Here is a 19,495-nt window from a genome sequence, read left to right as displayed (position 1 = left end):
TATTAATATATGCACACATGTGTACACGTTTGTAAGCATATGTATATATGTGTGTATACACCACAAAACTCAAGGGAAGCGTGGCAGTGATAAAGGCCCCTAAGGATGCAGTTCTCTGGCAGGACTCAGGGCCTTCTTTCACCCCTCCCTGCTTTACCTGCTCCTACTCTTTCACTGAAGAGTCATTGTGTCTACGTGCCAATTGGCTCTGCCCCAAATTTCTCACTCTCCCTTATATTCAACATAGCGAGCATGAATATTAATCAGGTAATTTCTGGTAATGAGTTTCCTCAGCACAGTGTTCACTTTCTTTTGGTTTTGATGGGTCAATAAAGTGTCAGTTGATGCCAGCAAGAACATAAATGACCCTGCCAGGAGGAATCAGTCCAAAAAAACCTGTTGTTACCATAAAATGGTAGGCTCATTTTGAAAAGTTTAGCACTTTCTGGAACAGCGCTGGTTGACTGACCGAATTCTAAGGTCAATGGTGAAAAGTCACCAAAAGTGGTGCAAGCACAAATATTTCAAATAATTCCGACAATGAGAAAGCTTATTTATAAGGAAAGATTATCTGTGCAATCTCAGCGTCGAAACAGTATATGGAAATTGATCACAAGTTTATCTCTAATTTTTAAGATCATTCTCTTTCTCCTCTTCTCTCTCTCCCCTTGCTCTCTTTTTTCTTCTCATTTTATGTATAAAAATGCAACCAGGCTGAACTAGAGCAAATTGGTTTAATTCCCTGGAGGGAGCATGAACAAATCTTCCCAGCAACTTTCTTCTAAGGCATTTGTGTATGGGTATGTGGATGGAATGTGGAAGCAGTCAGCTACGTAAACCAGTAATCAAATGAAACACTACCCATTTCAAAGTGCCCTGAAACAGCATTAACATCACCAGTTAAAACACTGGGTTTGGGAGAAAGAAAAGTGGCCAAAAAGAAAAGAAAAAAGTAAACATGTAGGTGGGATATGTGGTAGGGGTGGAGCTGGTACAGAGGGAAGAATAAAATCCACAGGGAATTAATTCCTTTTCAAAAGCAAATCTGTCGCAGGAGTGCTAGCAGGAGGTCTCTTTGATGGTATAAAAGAAAGGAGTAAAGAATACATTCAATAATTTCATCAAATTGAAATTTCAGCAGTTTACCTAAATTGCCAAACCATTAGACACTTATAAATGTGTTTGTATGCACTCACTTTGAGCCTTTTCTAAAATAACAGGTAAACAGAACATGATTGTAATAAACATTAAGGGTTCTTTTCTCTTTTATGGCAGAGACTTCTGTTGAAACACTGGTCCTTCAGGATCACCAAGGGGTAGGACATTCCTTCATTCCTCAAACAGTTGTTCAACAAACGCTGCACAAATCTGAACTCTTTGTGCAGCCCTTGATGTTGGGGATACAGAGATACAGAAGAATTCTTACAGATCTCAGAGAGATCTATAATGAGACTGGCCCCAGGCCCCGCTCTCCTCACATCCGCATGGCATGCACAGTACCAGTGTTTCCTCTCAAGATGGTTTCCACAGTCCCGTGGACTCTATGACCACGACCTGGAGTGGAGACGGCCAGCAGCCTCCTCCACAGAGGACCCTGACCTGACCTTGGAGCTCATTCGGCCTGCACACCTGATGAATAAATGCACTTGTTCTCTTTCACCATTTTCCCTCCAAATGACTTTTCTAAAAATCTAACGAAGGACATGCAAGAAAGGAGCCTACAATTGCTTACAGCTCTGGGTGGCCCCAGATGCCTTGGGGGCAGGGGATGGCTTTCTCAGTGGCCCGGCCGACCGTGGCCCAGTCAGTGATTACCTGCACAGGAGTGGCGGTCTTGGTAGAAGCCATTCCCACAGGTGGACACGCACTGGCCATGCTGCATCAGCAGGGGAGGCTGGCAGGACGAGCACTCTAGCCCACTGGTGCACATGGAACACTGAGGCTGGCAGGCTGACTCAGACAAGGTTGGGAGAAAGAGAAAGGGAATCTCTGATTAGTTCAAGGGCACCACCCAGTGCCAATTCCTACACAGCCCAGTTCTGAGGCTCTGGAGACACAGAGAACAAAACAGGCAGGAAAATAACTCCAGAGCCTTCATTTACATAGCACATATTTCATGCCAGGCACTGTGCAAAGTGCTTTACATACATGAATACATTTAATCTTCATAACAACTCTACGAGGCAGAGAGTATTAATCCCAATGTTAATACTCATAGAGGTTAAGTAACCTGCTCGAGGTCAAGGTCACATGAAGCTGGCATTGGAAGCCAGGCAGTTAGGCTCAGGGGGCTATGCTCTTTTCTTCTTATCCAATTGCCCCCAATATCTTTCTCACTCAACCATTTTACAAGAATATCACTTATGGCAGAGATATAAATAACTTCCAAAAAGGCTGAAGATTATGAATCAGGAGAAAGAGTAGGGAGAAGTGAATAATTACAAAAATAATAAAAGTGGTTGATTTTTATTGAGGCCTGACTACATCCTAGACACTATTCTAGGCACTTTACATGTATCGACACATGTAATCCTCTCAAGACCCTCCTGAGGAAGGTACTGGTATTACCCCACTTTACACGTAAGAATACTGAGGCACAGAGAGGTTATACTCACAGCCAGGATATGAACCTACACACACTTAAATGGATAATTAACCCCATGAGTCAGAGATAGGAGAAAAAGTAACTATGGCCTCAACCAAGCCAAATTCTCCCAGGTAAGAGCTCCCTCCTAGATGTATTATAAGAATTCTGATTGCACATGAACCCATTCTGGATCCTCTGGTAACCCACAAGAGATAAGCTCTGTTACCAACTATCTGTGTGATATTAAGCAAGCCAGCTAATTCTCTGGCCCACAGATTTCCTATTTGCAAAATGAGAAAGTTCTCATAAGTGATCTCAAAGGTTCATGTCAACTCTAAAGTTCTATCTTGGATTATAGGAGGGTTTTTTTTTTTTAAGATTATTTTGATGTGGACCATTTTTAAAGTCTTTATTGAATTTGTTACAATATTGCTTCTGTTTCATGATTTGGTTTTTTGGCTGCAAGGCATGGGGGATCCTAGCTCCCCTAACAGGGATCGAACCCACACCCCCTGCATTGGAAGGTGAAGTCTTAACCACTGGACCACCAGGGAAGACCCTATATGAGGATTTTAATGACTGACACCAAGTATCCCAATGACTGTCCTTGAAAGTTTTCAAAAGTGAAAAATCCAGCCATGACTACCTAGTAAGCATCTGACTGCCCCATCATCTACCTCCCCTGGAAGCCTGGAAACACCCATCAAATGTTAGAAGAAAGAGACTTGCAAGCAGAGAGGTCAAGTAGCCTATGGATGACATTACTCCCTTCTAATGGTTTTTGGAAATTGTTCATTTCCTGCGCCATGACCCCATCCTGGACACCAGTGAGCCTCAATCCCCCTCTGGGCTGTCTGCCTGGAGCCGTACCTAAACAGAGAGCACCAGCTTGGTAAAATCCCAGACCACAGCTGTGCACACACCGTCCATTCCGCAGCATCTTTGTGGGGTCCTGACAGAGGTCACAGTGGTCTGGCGACTGAGAGCAGGTCAAGCAGTCTGGGTGGCAATGAACTACAATCAAGGACAAAGAGGAGAGCTCAGTAAAGACCATGTGATTTCTCTTACATCCTTCTAACAAAGGATCTATGGGGTACATGGACCTGTATAGAACACGGAGAACAGAAAACTCTGGTCCCTAAGAAAAAGGACCCCAAATAGAAAAACTGATTTCAATGCAAGATTTCAAGGAATTGCTCCTTGTCTGAAATACCATCACTGTCTCCTGTCTCCTGTCTCCTTAAAGTGAAGACGCTAAAAACATTACCAAACTAGCCCTACTGAATGCTTCTACCTCCTAGAATACCTCTAGAAATAGGAATGACTAGTGCCATAATACTGAATAGATGATTTAAGCAGATTCAATCATTTATAATTTCTTAAATGTTCTTCTTAACCTTTGATGTGCATAAAAGGTTAGGACATAAAACCTACACTGCTTAAAAATAGTTATTATTTTCTTAAAAAAATACAGTCAGTTTTCTTCTTTTTCTCCACAGTTTCCAATCTCATTCCCAGTAACTGGGATCATCACTGAACTTAGTGGTAATTGTCAGCAAAGGACGTGTTCAGTTTTCGAAGTTGTCAAGGACCTAATTTTCAAGGTAGGGGACATTATAATATGCTAAATATTTGTTTTGGAAAGCCCAGAGAGCCACTTTAGTGAAGGTAACGTAATTAAACCCTAAAGTTGCTATTCTTTTCCCATGGTAAACTCTTCACAGAAACACTGATTAGCCAGAATATACTGAGTACAAGTGCAACTGCCTATATGAAAAATTGCAACCCATGGATGAAAACAATTAATTATGAAATATGAATAGAAGGAAATGCAACTTCTCCAAGAGAGACTGAGCTTATAGGCAAATTACTGCTCAGCCAGAGCAACTTTAGTGCTTGCCAACAATTATTAACTGGAACTAATTCAACCCCAGGTGATTTGAAGGCAGAGTTGCAGAACAAGTAGATAAAATTTTCTTTTGGAAGAAATTAATGAGTCTTTAAACTTCAAAAACCCATCTGAGAACTCCAAAAGCCATCTGTTTAACAGTTCACCTTAAAGAAATGAACGTCCATAACAAACTTTCAGCAATTTTTCTTCTATCTTCAACAATGGAACAGTCCTAATGCATATATTTGCTTTTACAAGTTGTCAAATATTATGTTACTTGATGTTCACAATAATTTTGCAAGGTAGATAAGGCTGTTTTATCAACAAGAAAATTAAGATTCAGAGAGGACCAATGACCTGTGCAAGGTCACATACTCATAATCAGTAGACTTTGGCAAATACATGGACAAAGCATCATTTGTTAGAAAAATTAAGAATAAACAAACAAACAAACCCAGTGGGTGACTAAAGAAAATGAAGCAACGGGTGGGAGGAGAGGAGATCTTTCTGAATGTTTTGGCAGTAAAAACATCTCAGCAGAAATAAACTGGACATGGACCTACCTGATGTGCAATCTGGACAGCACTGTCCCTTCACCACCTGAGCTAGTGTGGCTACTGGACACGGAGGACAAGAGGGCTCATAGCAAGTTACCTGAGCCCCCCGGCACTCACACAGCTTGCAAGGGCCATCCTTCCACTTCTCCCCCTCCTGCAGGAAATGGTAAAGGACGACGCTGTTACCAGAGTGCAGAGATTCAGAAGACAGTTTGCTGGTGGAGAACGTATAATTTCCATAAGAGACAAGGTGAAGGCTCCTTGTCAAACCTAACTCAAAGCTAACTCTGAAATAGGACAGTGGTAGAAGAGTTCTAAATTTAAAAGGATAGCATCTCTCCTTCTTTGTTTATAATTGGTTTATTTTAATGTAGAACCCAGGCAGAAAGATAAAGTGCGAAAGCATTCTGGAACTTCCAGAATAAGCAAGAAGCATATAACACTTGTTTCTCAAACCTATCTCAGCCAGAAACAAACAAACAAACAAACAAAAAAACCCCCCACACAAAAAGGGATTACTATGTACCTAGTGATTAGCAGGCATATTAAATACAGTCTTTATAATAACAGTAGGAATCTATTTAAAATCCTGAATTTCCTTATTGTTATTACAGTAAGAGTAACAGTAGGGTCTTTGTATTTTTAAAATGACAGCTCTTGCATGTCCACTTTTAGTGGGCTGTGGATGTGCCATAGGCCTTCTCACACTGAATATTCTTTTCAGCCAAGCAAACAGTGGTAATAAACATTAGTACTTTGACAGAGAGTCCAAAGTGAATTATAAAGAGCAATTCCTTTTTGCTTGCTGGCCTATTCACCCTGGAGATAGAAAGGAGAAAAGGTTCCTACAAGAATGTTTAGGGAGATGAAAGAGGTAAAACAAAACAGAATAAAAGAGCATACTTGATATACAATGGAATATTACTCAGCCATAAAAAGAAACGAAATTGAGCTATTTGTAATGAGGTGGATGGACCTAGAGCCTGTCATACAGAGTGAAGTAAGTCAGAAAGAGAAAGACAAATACCGTATGCTAACACATATATACGGAATTAAAAAAAAAATGTCATGAAGAACCTAGGGGTAAAACGGGAATAAAGACACAGACCTACTAGAGAATGGACTTGAGGATATGGGGAGGGGGAAGGGTAAGCTGTGACAAAGTGAAAGATCGGCATGGACATATGTACACTACCAAACGTAAGGTAGATAGCTAGTGGGAAGCAGCCGCATAGCACAGGGAGATCAGCTCGGTGCTTTGTGACCGCCTGGAGGGGTGGGATAGGGAGGGTGGGAGGGAGACGCAAAAGGGAGGGGATATGGGAACAGATGTATATGTATAACTGATTCACTTTGTTATAAAGCAGAAACTAATAAATAAATAACCCCCCCAAAAAAAGAGCATACTTGAAAATAAAGCTCTGATAAAATGTTTATTAAGCCAGCTGATGTTAAGCATTCCAAACAATTAATGTGACAGTCTTTAGCAACAGTGAATGACAGTGTTAGAAAAATGAGGAATATTATCTTGAGAAGGTAGAATTGCTTCTCTTCCATTTCAAGGCAGACTGGGTTCCTGGCCCCCTTATTCTATAACCTCAAAAACTGTAAGCTTGCTCATGTGAACAAACACGCTTTAAGGGAAACACTTTTTCCCTTAAAAAGAAATCATACAACGTTGTCCTGCAAACAACTTAGAGAGAATGAATACTCAGTAGTGCCTGGGGAACAAACACACCCCAGACCCAAAAAGCTCTCTCTTCAGTGTTTTGCAGTACATGAAATTGTGCTGATGGGTAAACTGAGTTTTCCAGGCCAGAAAAAATGAGGAGAAAATCATCACAAGAAAGGGAAAGGACCTATGTAGGAGCTTGTAGTTGGAGAAGTGTTAATTATCATTTGTGGGGCAAAAAAATAAGCTGAAGAAAGGAGTATAAATTCAATAAATCCAAGCCTTGGTTATCATTACGATTCTTAATCCCAGACCACATTGTCATCAAATATGCCTGTTAAAAATACTAAGGCACTAAGGTTCCCCAGGACAGTTTATGCAGATACTTGCTCAAAATGATTTTATACATATCTATGTACAAGCTAAAAATCTATACTTACTGGAATATGTTTAACTCTGCTCGCATTTGAGGACATCTAGGAACAGAGAGAAACAGAAACATATTTATTGTTATACCACTAAAAACACCATTAGGCTGATCTTTTCATTTTTTCATTAGGAAATATCCATTCTTCCCCAAGTAACAAGCAACTTCATTCACTGGTTAGGAGTAGAAATAAAATCTATATCAAAAACAAGAAAAGCATAGAAATATGAGGTGAAGAAAACATGCCTAGGGAATATTTTTGAATTCCTATTCTCACTTTGTGCTGGGGTATTTGGCTTCAATTCCCCTCAATAGGAAAAGGACTTTGCAGTTAAGAGATCTAAGCTTATAAGAGCAAATTCTGGAAACTTATATGGTACTGGAGCATCATGGGGATTTGTGCTTATTTAAAACAACTTGCTTTTGTTTAATTCCATTGGGCTTAATTTACGTCCAAAAATGGACAGGGAAATTAATACTGTGATTGAGGGAGAAAACTTGAATTCAATATTTACAGAATTTAATCTCCTCAATTCTTAGGAAACAAGGATGGCTAAATGATGAAATATCAATATGAAACTATGCCAACAGCATGATAATAACCATAATAATGATCACATTTTAAAGCTTTCTTATATGCCAGATATTGTTCTAAGTTTATACATATCATCTCAATAGACCAATGAGGTAAGTACTATTTTTATCTCTATAACTGAGGATTAAGTAACTTGCCCAAGGTCACAGTCAGTATGTGGCAAAGTAGGGATTTGAACTTAGAGCCTGAATGTTAACCCTATGCAATACTACCTGCCCAGCTTATACAAAAAACTGGCAGGTTGACAGATGCAGTTTACCCAGATCGGGAGGAAAAAGGGTGTAGGAATCACTTCACAAATCAAAGTACCTAATCCTAATTCTTATAATCCCTTTTTGATTGGTCAATGATGCGATTGTACTTATGATCAACTTTTAAGAACACATTGAATTTATCAACATTCCAAGAACCCCATGTGGAAAATAAGGGCTATATAAATAGAGCAAATTTGAAGAGATTAAGATAAATATTTTTCCCTTGGGGTATATAATAAAAAAAAGTACAGACTTAGGGAGAAATAAAGCTTTAGCTAATAGAGTTTTAGAGTTGGACTATTGCAAAAACCTTCTAAATGGACCACCTACTTCCACTGTCGCCCCCCTCCGTCACTGGCCCACGTGGCAGCAAAAGTAATCCTTTTGCAAGTAAGCCCCATCACAGCACTGTTCTGATCAAAACTGCCCAGAAGCTCCCATCTGCATCAGGGTAAAACCAGGGTCCGGGCCACCTGCTGGACCTCATCTCAACTCCTTTCCCCCTCATTCCTTGCCTCCAGCCAAACTCACTTTCTTGGACATGCCAAGCACACTTCTGCTTCACTGGTTTTTTTATTTGCTGATCCCTCTTCCTGGTATGTTTCTCCCCCAAGATATCCCTGGCTCGCTTCCTCACTTCCTTCAGGTTTTGCTCAAATTTCTCCTCATGAGAAGACTTCCCCCATCATCTGATGTAAAAGAGCACCGCCCCCCCTCAGTTACTCCCCAGCTGCCTTGTTTTCCAGGCAGCACCCATCACCACCTGACACGTGTGTTTGTTGTGTGTGTCCCCACGCTAGAACGGAAACTCCCTGAGAGCAGGGACTCTGCATTCTGTGTCGGCTTCTGTATCTCCAATACCGGGAACACAGTACGTGTGCAATCACGTTCGTTAAACAAGTGAATGGGTAAAAGAAATGAGAAGGAAATGCCCCCTCATTAAATTAGTTTTGAATGATTAATTTTTGTTAGTCTTCGGTTATTAGCCCGATACTCACAAATTCTGCATTTTCTTCATATACACAGTAACCATTCCTTGAAATGCATTCAGGACAGCATTTTCCATCTAAGTGAATTAATTCTTCACCCTGTAGAAGTTAAGGGTTGCACAGGCACATTTCAAATTAACATCTCCAGGTAGCAGCGCTGAACTGCGAAGCGGCTGAATTCCCTGACTGGAATGAAAAACCTTAACCCACCCCTCTCCTTTGGCCCACGACTTATTCCATCTCCCCTGTGCTATCTTCCTATGAAAAGCCTAGTCAGTGCAGTTCACCCTTTCCTCCAAGTGCTTTTGCTTTCCAGTTCTGGTGATACTTGTGCATGATTTCCTACCCATGACCAGGAATTCACATGAAGAAGAAGAATGGCCAAGAGTAATGTTATAGTCTTGAAAAGTTATGAGTTTCAGAAAAGGATCAGGCTACCTTAAATATACAAGGCTTGAACCTGTGAGTTGGTTTCATTAACAGTGCTCAAATCAAACAAACACTTTCCCCTGAATACAAAATCAGACACATCCCTATATGCACAGACGAAGTCTCGGGCATAAATTAAACAGCAGAAAACTAATTTCTATTCAATATTCTGAAACTGTTATCCAGTTCACATAATCACTATTTAAAAAATTAAAAGGGGAAGGAAAGACATGCCACACTAGGAAGGTAGATATTAAACTTTCAAAGTTACCATTTTAACTTCCCAACATCAATCATTTCCAACTTTTTATTTTTATCACTAAATAATAAATGCTTACTATAAAAAATTAAATAACTGAATTCTATAACTTAGAAAACATAATTTCACTGTAGTCCTACCTCCCGGGGAATCCGCTATTAAAAATACAACCTCTATTTACAATTTTTCATATGCATATACTAACATCTAATATCTATAGGCTAAAGAGTATTCTTTAAAGCACTTTCCACTTTCTAAAGATATATCTACTTTCTAAAAGATGGTGATGTTTCTTTACATGAAGACATTATTTAATTTGTGATTTATATTACATTTGAAGTGCAAAAACCATCATAGGTAAAAATGGAATAATGTAAAATTGCATAAACAGAATAATCACAATATTTTATGTTTAAAAACGCTGTGCACTAAAGAAAAATATAAAATAAAAGCATTAGTTGTCTTTGAATTGTAGCATTATGAATGGATTTTAAAGTCTTTTTTCTATTTCTCTCGAGTCTTCAATTTTCTAAAATGAATATGTATTATTTTAATGAAGGAAAAGATCCCTTTTAAAAGAAACACAAAAATATATGAATGACTGTAACTTTTTATAGTATCTGAAAAGTTATTTCAAAAAGGAGGGAGTTAGATAGATCACTGTTCCTCAAAATTTCATGCCAACCAAAGGCCAACGGAGAGCAGAGTGTGCTATAAGGAACAGACGTATTTACATATAAATTGTTTTGCAGAAACGTGACAAACCAGCTGGTAGTGAAGGCCTAACCCACAAACACAGTGAAATTTGCTTTCAAAGCATATAAAGGGGTTTATAAACATGTAATCTAAGTCGCTTAAAACAATGTTTTGAAACAAGACAGAGTATGTGTACTTCTATTAAAGACGAAATGCATGAGAGATTCTCGAGTGCCCGCTACAATACCTACAGACAAAACTGAAAATGGAGCCTGCAACACCCGGATAAGGCAAAGAAGGTAGCTTTTCTGAGTCTTCATATGCTGCTGTAAATAACAGCAAGCCCTGCTCCTGGGGAACAAGGATGCAGGTTTGGTGAGGTAGGAATTTCTAAATAGATTTGCTATTTATAGACATCTAGATGCCCCACTCTGCATCAGTTCACTGTGGTGGGGAGCTTGCTCTAATTAGCATCTGACTTCGGCTTTGAGAAAAATTGCTTTGTGAAAGAAAGCTAACTTTTTTCTTTCTAAGAGGATTCTGCTGCTTAGGCCAGATGGAATTTGCTAACCCCTCTCCACTGAATCACACCAACATTCATCCATCAGACGAAAGACTGTGTTATTCCACTAAGCTGCCCATTGGAAAAGAAAACACTCTTTTGTGGGAATTTCCCTCTGCTGGAGAAAGGAAAGGCACCTCATGTTTATGGCATGCCTACCCTCTTCCGTGCACTTTGCCACAAGCTTTGATCCCCCCATCACTTTATCCCTCATACATGAATGCGAGGTCCTTTTTTTAAAAAAAAAGTAAATTGACTTCTTCATCTGAATTCATGCTCAAAGATAATACTAAATATAGAAACACATGGAAATCGTCATATTGCACTATTCTACTGTTGATTTATTTATGTTTCCAGGTCCAGGAATTTGGTTTTATATAGCAAAGACAAGGGTCATGCCACTTTCTCCTTTTTTTAACAAAGAAAAACTGTTTGCTGATTTCAGTGCAATTCAGAACACTGCTGTTGATAACAGAGCAATAATTATTACAATGGTGCATGCACAATTTTGCCTCTTTCTCTAGAGGTTTACTTTTCTGCACCTTTGCGGATGTAGACACACTCAGACTTATTCCACCTTTGGTATGCAAGATTAGAAATCAAATGATCTTGATATATTTTAGAAAAGGCAGAAAGTAGGGCAGAATTGAATAAAAATACTAGTAGCGTACTTTCACTGCTCCCCTTGGCAGATTTAGTCATTTTCTCCAGGTGCTCCTAAGGCATTTAATTCATATTAATTCATAACCATTGATGTCCGTGCAGATTATAATTTCTGTTTATGTATCTGACTTCCACCAAAGCCTGGGAAATCTTGAGATTAAAATGTGCCTTATTCATGTTTTTATCTCCAAGCTAAGCAGAAGTTAGGAAGTTAGTATCCCAGGCTTTCATAAGGTCATTAGCCAGAGCTATTTACAGAAGTATGGCGCAGAAGGAAGGCTAAGGGATATTTGTGTAAGATTCAATTTTGGTTAAAATTTCACCTCTGGTAGGGTATCCAGTTTAGAACCCAGTGCCTTAAAACAAAATATGGGTACGTGCTAGTGGATTCAAGATCTGGAGAAATAGACTGACTAAAGGCATTAGAAGTCCTCAATTCATAAAAGAGAAGATGGAGGGCTTCCCTGGTGGCGCAGTGGTTGAGAGTCCGCCTGCCGATGCAGGGGACACGGGTTCGTGCCCCGGTCTGGGAAGATCCCACATGCCACGGAGCGGCTGGGCCCGTGAGCCATGGCCGCTGAGCCTGCGCGTCCGGAGCCTGTGCTCCGCAACGGGAGAGGCCACAGTGGTGAGAGGCCCGCGTACCGCAAAAAAAAAAAAAAAAAGATGGATAAGACTGGGAGGAGGATGAGTTAGGACGAGATAGTGCTATGGGGTGACTTGGGGAACCCGGAGGCCCTTTCCACTTACTGAAGCAGCTGCTCCCCATTTTCCTAAGAACAGAGGACAGGAACTTGCTTATGCTACCAAAGGCAGGAGCCATGGAAGACTGGCAGGTACTTGGAAATGTATTACACTGGGGATAGCGGGTCAAATTATTTTCTGTGCCTGAGACTCTCTGTTTAGACCTGACTGAAAATAGGTGGCTAAAGGACCCACCCTATCAGGATCCCTCTCCCGGATTTCCCATAAACCCTGGGATATTAGACACATTAAAACCTTGGAAATAACCCAGCATCCTCTGGGCAGACTGCCGAGGCCAGGAAGCTCAGCCTCAGCCCGAGAACGAGGGAGACAGAAAAGGGCCCTGACTAGGGTTTTTCTCATCTTCATCCAACCATTCTGATTTCCCTGACATAAAGAAAGAAAAGCAATGAAAAGGCATGTGGAGGGAAATAAATCTGCAAAAAAAGCAAGACCCTCTTTACCTACATGTGTCTTAGCTCTACCAAGACATAGAAGTAGAAGGCAACATGAAAAAGAACTCTGTTGCTGACAGCCCTGTTTGAATGGCTGTTCCTCTTCGGGAACCGTGTTCAGAGGAGCTGAGGCATGAGGGAGAAGTAGAAAGAAAAATGCCTTCACAGACACCCAGTGCTTCAGATCTTCCAAGTCTGCCTCATCGACTCAAGTTCATAACCCCGCGGGAAACTGGTGGGGCAGATAGGAGTGGCGAGGGGGAAGGAGACAGCTTTAAAAGCAGTTTGTTGTGCAGCGGACCAAAATCGGGTGCAAAGGGGAAAAAAAGCCATCTCCCCACAGTATACATCTATAGTCCAAACAGAGGCGACTTTGTTAGAAGATTCTAGAAATTCTGCAGACAGCAGAAGTCAACAGAGGTCAACAGAGTTAATTATTTATGAGGTCTCCCTCCCTGTCTCTTGAAAACAAAAACAAAGACAAAAACACATTTCATTTTCTTTCCCGATGGATTCACAGGAGCAGCCTCTAGGTGTTGGCTCTCCTTTCTGCTAAATGCTGCCAGCGGGGCCTGCAACAGAAGCCGGGCCACCGGAGCACCTGCGGACTCTGTTTCACAACCAGAGCGAGCTGGGTGGCCACCAGCAACGAGGCCCAGCTGCGCTGACTGATAGGCTAATGTTCCATGTCATCCCTTCCAGTCCGTGTCTCTGGCTCAGGGCTTCCCATCTGACCAGACGCACTGAGAGCTAAAGGCTCCAGGAGGCTGCTCCAAATCAGTCTAAACAAAGAGTGGCATTTACTTCACACCACAGAATCCTCATGCTAAAAGCCTCCTTGAAATTGAGCGTTCAACCTTGAAATTGGTCGTCCCCTCTGCTGCTGAGAGGGAAGGGACAGGTGAGGGACCACCCATCCCGCTGGAGACAGCATTGCAGTCCAAACGGACATGCCTTCATTTCTTACCCGGGCACACTCCACTTTGGCACACTCCCCAGTCCAGCAGGTCACTTGGCTATGGTCACACGTACAGAACTCACAGGCCGAGCCCTTCCATATTTCATCCTGGTACCGCACAAGCCCCCCATGTGAGCAGCTTCCAGCAGGAGACACACAGTCCTCGCAGCATTGCCCATGACGCTGAGCCCTTCTCTGACCCTGAGGAAACAGAGAGAACGGCGGGGAAAGGGCAGTGGTCAGGAGGGCGCGAAAACATCCGACCTGATGGCGCAGAGGGACATAAAATACCGTAAAAACTCCGTGTGCTGTTTTCTTCCCCCACCTAACCCAGCTGAGGCACGTTCCCCTCACCCTCCCCCTCCTTCCTGGGAAGCAGGTCCTTCCTGCTTCTGAGCATCATAAAAACTTTTGATTCCCTCAAAGGACACACTGGACTAAGAAATGCATTTCCTAAATGACCCCGAATAAAGGTTCAAAAATCAAGCTACACACTCTTCAAATACCTTTTCGCATCTTAACGGAGGGCAGGCCTGTTTGTGGCACCTGACCTCACCCCGGTCACATATACACGTGGTGCAGGCATTTTCACTCCACTGCTCACCATGCTGAGTGAGGAAAAGAAACAAAAAGTGGAAAATCAAATGTCACATGTATCAAGTAGAAACACAAGGCACATGACAATTTTTTATCATGGTTTTTAACTGAGCCATATCGAACGTACTCCTGAAAAATAATACCATTTAGGCAGCAAGAGGCTCTAAGAAAAAAAGTCAATAAATGTCCAAAGAGAACTTTGGATTCATTTTCATCCAACTATATTCATTTTACAGATGCCTTGAGGGCCTGCTCTCTGCCAGGCACACAGAGGGCCTGGAACATCAAGATTAATAGGAAGACCCTGTTTGCTGGCTACTCGATGGTCATTCTTTAGCTCTTCTTTGCTGCGAGACCCAGTTCTCACTGCTACACACTCACGTTCCCAGCTTCCCTTGCAGCCAGTGCACAGACTTGGTCCCAGTCCCAACCGAGGGGACCTCAGGGGAAGTGTGCTAGAGCAGTAGAGGTTGAGTAAAAGACTCTTCTCCCCCATAAAAGAAGAAAAGCCCATCCCTTTCTTCCACCAGGCTTTAGTCATGATTGGTTGAGGACAAGATGCCTGAAGCTGTGGAAGCCACACTTGGACATGAGGTGACAAGACAGAAAGCAAATGCCAACGTGCTGAGGGTGGCAGCGTGGAAGATCAAAAGAGTGAAAATCCTTGACAACATCATTGAGACCAGGATTGATCAACCCTGCAACTGTCCCACCTCTGGGCTTCTTGTTATATGAGATAATAAATGTTTCATTTTAGCTACTTTTAGAGGAGCACTTCTGTTGCTTGCAGCCAAGGACACCACAACAGGTATAGAGGCTCTCTCTTCCAGAAGAAATTAATCTAGCACATATGTGGCTACTGTATTGGATAGCACAGATCTAATATATACAAAAATCCTTTCCCCATTAGTTATTTTCATTTACACTTCAAGGGACCCATCTAGAATTTGTGTCATCATCCCCTAATACTCAGTTCCAGATTCTCTACTGAGAGTCAAAAATCCCAATTTCTATTTGGTTTTCCTTAGAATGACCGGCAAACAAGGGAAGCAGATGGGTTAATTTTTTTATATATTCTTTGCTTTCGAATAATGTAACCTTCTTTTGGCTCAGCTAGGCACTCCCAAGTCAGAACATTCATTCATTCATTCATTCAATTTGTTGCACTTTTTGTTACTTTTATTTAGTACCTACTATGTATTGGGTAGTTAGCTAGACTGCCCCAATAGTACTTTCAAGTTTTCAGCGTCCACCACCCCCAGCTTCTTGCCCTTTTCCCTCTCTCACCTTCCACTCCCATGCTCCGACCCCACTGTAAGGCAGGGGGACACTGTCTCTGGATATCAGTGCATAAAATCTAACCAAAGCAGGCAGACATTCCCAGAGCCTCCAACATAAGGGTAAACTGACAGTAACCAATGACAGTCTTTTTTCCCTTCAAGATGTGTGAACAGTAAGTTTGCCAAGGTTCATGAACCAGGTACTGCCTGCCAGCACATTCTTTTGTATTTCTAATCCTCTCCAATTTAATTTTTTCACAAAGGCTTCCCATGAAGAGAAGAAAAAAGCCGTTTATGAACTGAGTTACTAATCCTGGCAAAGAGTCAGACGTGGGTGGGGGAGGTATGGTGGTTAGAAGGGCAGAGGGCAGATGTGTAAGAATGGATGTCAAAACACCTACATGGGGCACATCAAAGCTTACCTCGTAAACTCGGCCAGCTGCAGAGCAGGATCGCAAAGAGCACTGTGGGCAACATTTTCCAGGGACTCGGACTACAGTTTCATCCTTAACACCCCAAAAACAGTCCATCAAAAGGTAGTATTAATAAAATCCACAACAGTAGGAAAATTTCACTCACAGCCAACTCAATCATGGGCCTCAAGCCTCCAGAAACAGCAATTTCCTCTCGTTTAATATTTATTAGTCACCTGACTAATATTTATTAGTCATTAGTCATTTATTAGTCAAAGAATGAGTACTTTTCAGGGCAGTGTGACTCTTAAGAAGTTTGCACGTTCCTCAAGTCCCATCCACTTCTAAGAACAAACAAAAGCACAACTAATAACAATAATAATAGTACTTCGTGTTTGCCAGGTACTGTTTTAAGTGTTTTACGTGACCCTGTAAAGTAGATGCTCTTATCCCACCTTCACAAACAAGAAAATTAAAGATCAGAGAGGTTGTGTGACTTGTCCGAGGTCACAGAGCTGACCTGGTAATAGTAAATGGTTGGCAGAGGGACTTCAGAGCACCAGCCATTCAACACTTAAGAACATTTACCCTCCTGCTGAGTCACTGCTAATCTCAAAGTGAAGGTATCCCTCCCTTGATAAACTACCTCACTATTCTTTTGCATCTTATGGGAATCCACACGTTTATATATATGCATTAGGAGGTCCTTAACGTGAAAAAAAATCAGTCATGCCCCTAGATATCTAGGAATAAGCCAGTGCAGAGAAATGTGGGTGACAAACACTAAATGCCCAAAGAACCCCTTACCGCCTTATTCCTACAGTTTCAGCTCTACCACCTGCACCCCCAGAATATTAGACCCTCTGTCACCGCTGCCCTAAGAATTTTCACAGCCACGATCTCCTCATTAATGCCAAAGAATCAGCTTCTCACTCTGACATCACCACAGCCTTTTGAATGGAAGGAAGGTAGGCAAATTAAAGCCAAGAGAAGGAGGATTAGAATAAACCAAGTTTCAGTGACTAAGAAGTGGTAGATCTTATACAGAAGACACCTCCTGAACAGTTAGCTGCACTTTCTCTGACAAAAAACAGAGAATGAGATCTTATTATCATGGTTGCTGTGGATTTCCCTCTGCAAGAAAAGAAGGTTGGTGTACCTTCAGGCATGTGTGTAGGGGGGTGTCAAGTAACCTTAATTTTTCATGGAAAGTTCCAGTCATGTGTTAGTGGCTTTTTTAACCCAATTATATATGATCAGCTAGATTAATGCATTCCTATCTAATAGGAATTTATTTCAAACACCTGAATCACTGGAATTCACATGACAACTGTTTTCTCTGCTTTAGGTTACCTTACTTCTTTATAATTCTGTAAAAATATTATGACCATTGACGTTTAATAGAGTATGTGAAAATTGGACATGCGTTGAAATCATTGAGCATTTCTTGACCTCAGAACTCTTGAGTTTAATGAAATTTCAGTGAGGAATTAAAAATGAAGGTATATCTGATGTCATACTCACTATTCAGTAAGTTTATGGAAGTAAACAATGAACTTTTACAACGTTAAGTAAACAGGGGACAAATGTCATGATCACAAATGTTGAACAGAAATATAGAGGTAGTATGAATCTATCTTAACCAGCATGGAGTAAACCCAAGGACAGGGGCAGAGTCAACTGGAGAGTGGGAGGTATGGGTGGCAGATAATTACCTGTGTAGAGGCTAGTACAGGAAAACCAAGTTTCCGATTCTTACTGGCAATAATTGTATATTTCATTGACAGAAACAAAACCTTTCTTCACAAATAGAGACCAAAAAGGGCAGGGAGGAAAAGCATTTAAAGAGAAAATATCCCATTACATGAGAGAACTTCTTGACTGAGAATTGAGATCCCATCTGGGCTGGTGTTTTGTAAGCAGGACTAGAGAGGCAAGTAAGAAGAAGGTGAGCAGCAAAGTGGGTTAGCAAAACGGGAAAGGCGTTTTAGCTGTACATTTTTGTTGCTATCATACACTTGAATCCTATTATTCTGGTCTTCGTAGATTTGCTCTTCCAAACCTATAGACTACCCAGGGGCTAGTATGCTAGGGACTGATGACCAAATCCAGCCCACCACCAATTTCCATAAACTTTTACTGGAATGCAGCCACATCCATTCATGTACATATTATCTATAGATGTTTTTGTGCTATAATGGCAGAGTTGAGAAGTTGTTCCAACTATATGGCACACAAAGCTGAAAATGTTCACTATCTGGCTCTTTACAGAAAAAGTTTGCCAACCCCATGTCTAATATGGTACCCTCAGTAATCACAGGAGTTCAATACCAAAATAATATATGATTCATGTTATTACAATTTTGGGTAGGACCACCATTAAGGATATACAGTTGACCCTTGAACAATGCAGAGGTTAGGGGAGCTGACCTCCACACAGTTGAAAATCCGAATACAATTTATAGTCAGCCCTAAGGTATCCACGGTTCCTCCACATCTGTGGTTCTGCATGCGTGGATTCAACCAACCATGGATCGTGTAGTACTGTACTATTTACTATTGAAAAAAATCCATATATAAGTGGACCCACATATTTCAAACCATGTTGCTCAAGGGTCAACTATTTAATTATGGGTTTCCGTATTCCTTAAATAAAAATACTTATGACAAAGTTTATAGTATGTTATAGCTCACAGCTCTTGACAAAATATCTTCTCTTATAACACCTCTGAAGATATAAAAATGAGATGAAAATTCTACCACCAAAAAGTAGAACAGGCAACCTCCTACCATTGCCGAGGAAGTCCCACTGACCATAAGACTTTCTGTGGCCTTTCTTTGCTTTATAAACCAAAATAGAAATCAGAACCATCATTTCTTCCCAACTCTCTGCCTTCCAATATCAAACACAACATGGGTTTGTTCCCTCAGTGTGCGGCCACTGCAGTTTAAAGCCATTAGAGTGCCATCCTAGCCTTTCAACTCCCTCGATGTCTTTCTACCTAATCAGAGCCCATAATGTAAAAAAAAAAAAAGAGTGGGAAGTATGTGTGTTGGGGGAGGTGGAGGAAGTGATGAAAAGTGGGGAAGAAGACACCCAAATGTAAAGCACACAGTCACCGAGAAACATGGCGAGAACCCTTGCAAATTGGGGATTACAGTTTTACATTTCATGAATGCAAAATGTAAGAGGGTTGGGCAGTGGAGAGAGAAAAATACCTGATCTCAGTACAATAGAGCTACACTAAATGAAAACCTGCCAGACCCTTAGTCGAGGAAACACACACCTTTCTTAGCACCTGGCTATGGATCCAAGAAAGGGAATTAGCCAAGGGCAGGCTGCTTACCCTTGCAGCTTTCAAGCACTGGGTATGGACAGATTTCTTTTGATCAAGGCTGAGTAAACAGAAAGAAAAGAACTTGGGAGAAAAACCCTAAAGAGCGATAGAAAGTTATAACATTCTGAA

The 19,495-nt window shown here is 41.2% G+C and overlaps 1 protein-coding gene across 1 annotated transcript in view; it reads right to left on the bottom strand.

Annotated features, from left to right (window-relative positions):
- FRAS1 (Fraser extracellular matrix complex subunit 1) overlaps positions 1-19,495 on the bottom strand; it is a 461,640-nt gene that overhangs the window by 248,194 nt on the left and 193,951 nt on the right. The window contains exons 7-14 of the mRNA XM_081241677.1: positions 16,038-16,121; positions 14,245-14,346; positions 13,748-13,939; positions 8,982-9,071; positions 7,148-7,183; positions 5,042-5,189; positions 3,458-3,601; positions 1,816-1,950 (exon numbers count right to left, since the gene is read on the bottom strand). Coding sequence (XP_081097803.1) covers positions 1,816-1,950; positions 3,458-3,601; positions 5,042-5,189; positions 7,148-7,183; positions 8,982-9,071; positions 13,748-13,939; positions 14,245-14,346; positions 16,038-16,121 — 931 coding nt within the window. The remainder of the gene's footprint in view (positions 1-1,815; positions 1,951-3,457; positions 3,602-5,041; positions 5,190-7,147; positions 7,184-8,981; positions 9,072-13,747; positions 13,940-14,244; positions 14,347-16,037; positions 16,122-19,495) is intronic.

The sequence above is a fragment of the Mesoplodon bidens genome (assembly GCF_964165515.1).
Source record: "Mesoplodon bidens genome assembly, chromosome: 1".
Lineage (NCBI taxonomy): Eukaryota > Metazoa > Chordata > Mammalia > Artiodactyla > Ziphiidae > Mesoplodon > Mesoplodon bidens.
This window is presented reverse-complemented; position numbering and strand designations above follow the sequence as displayed.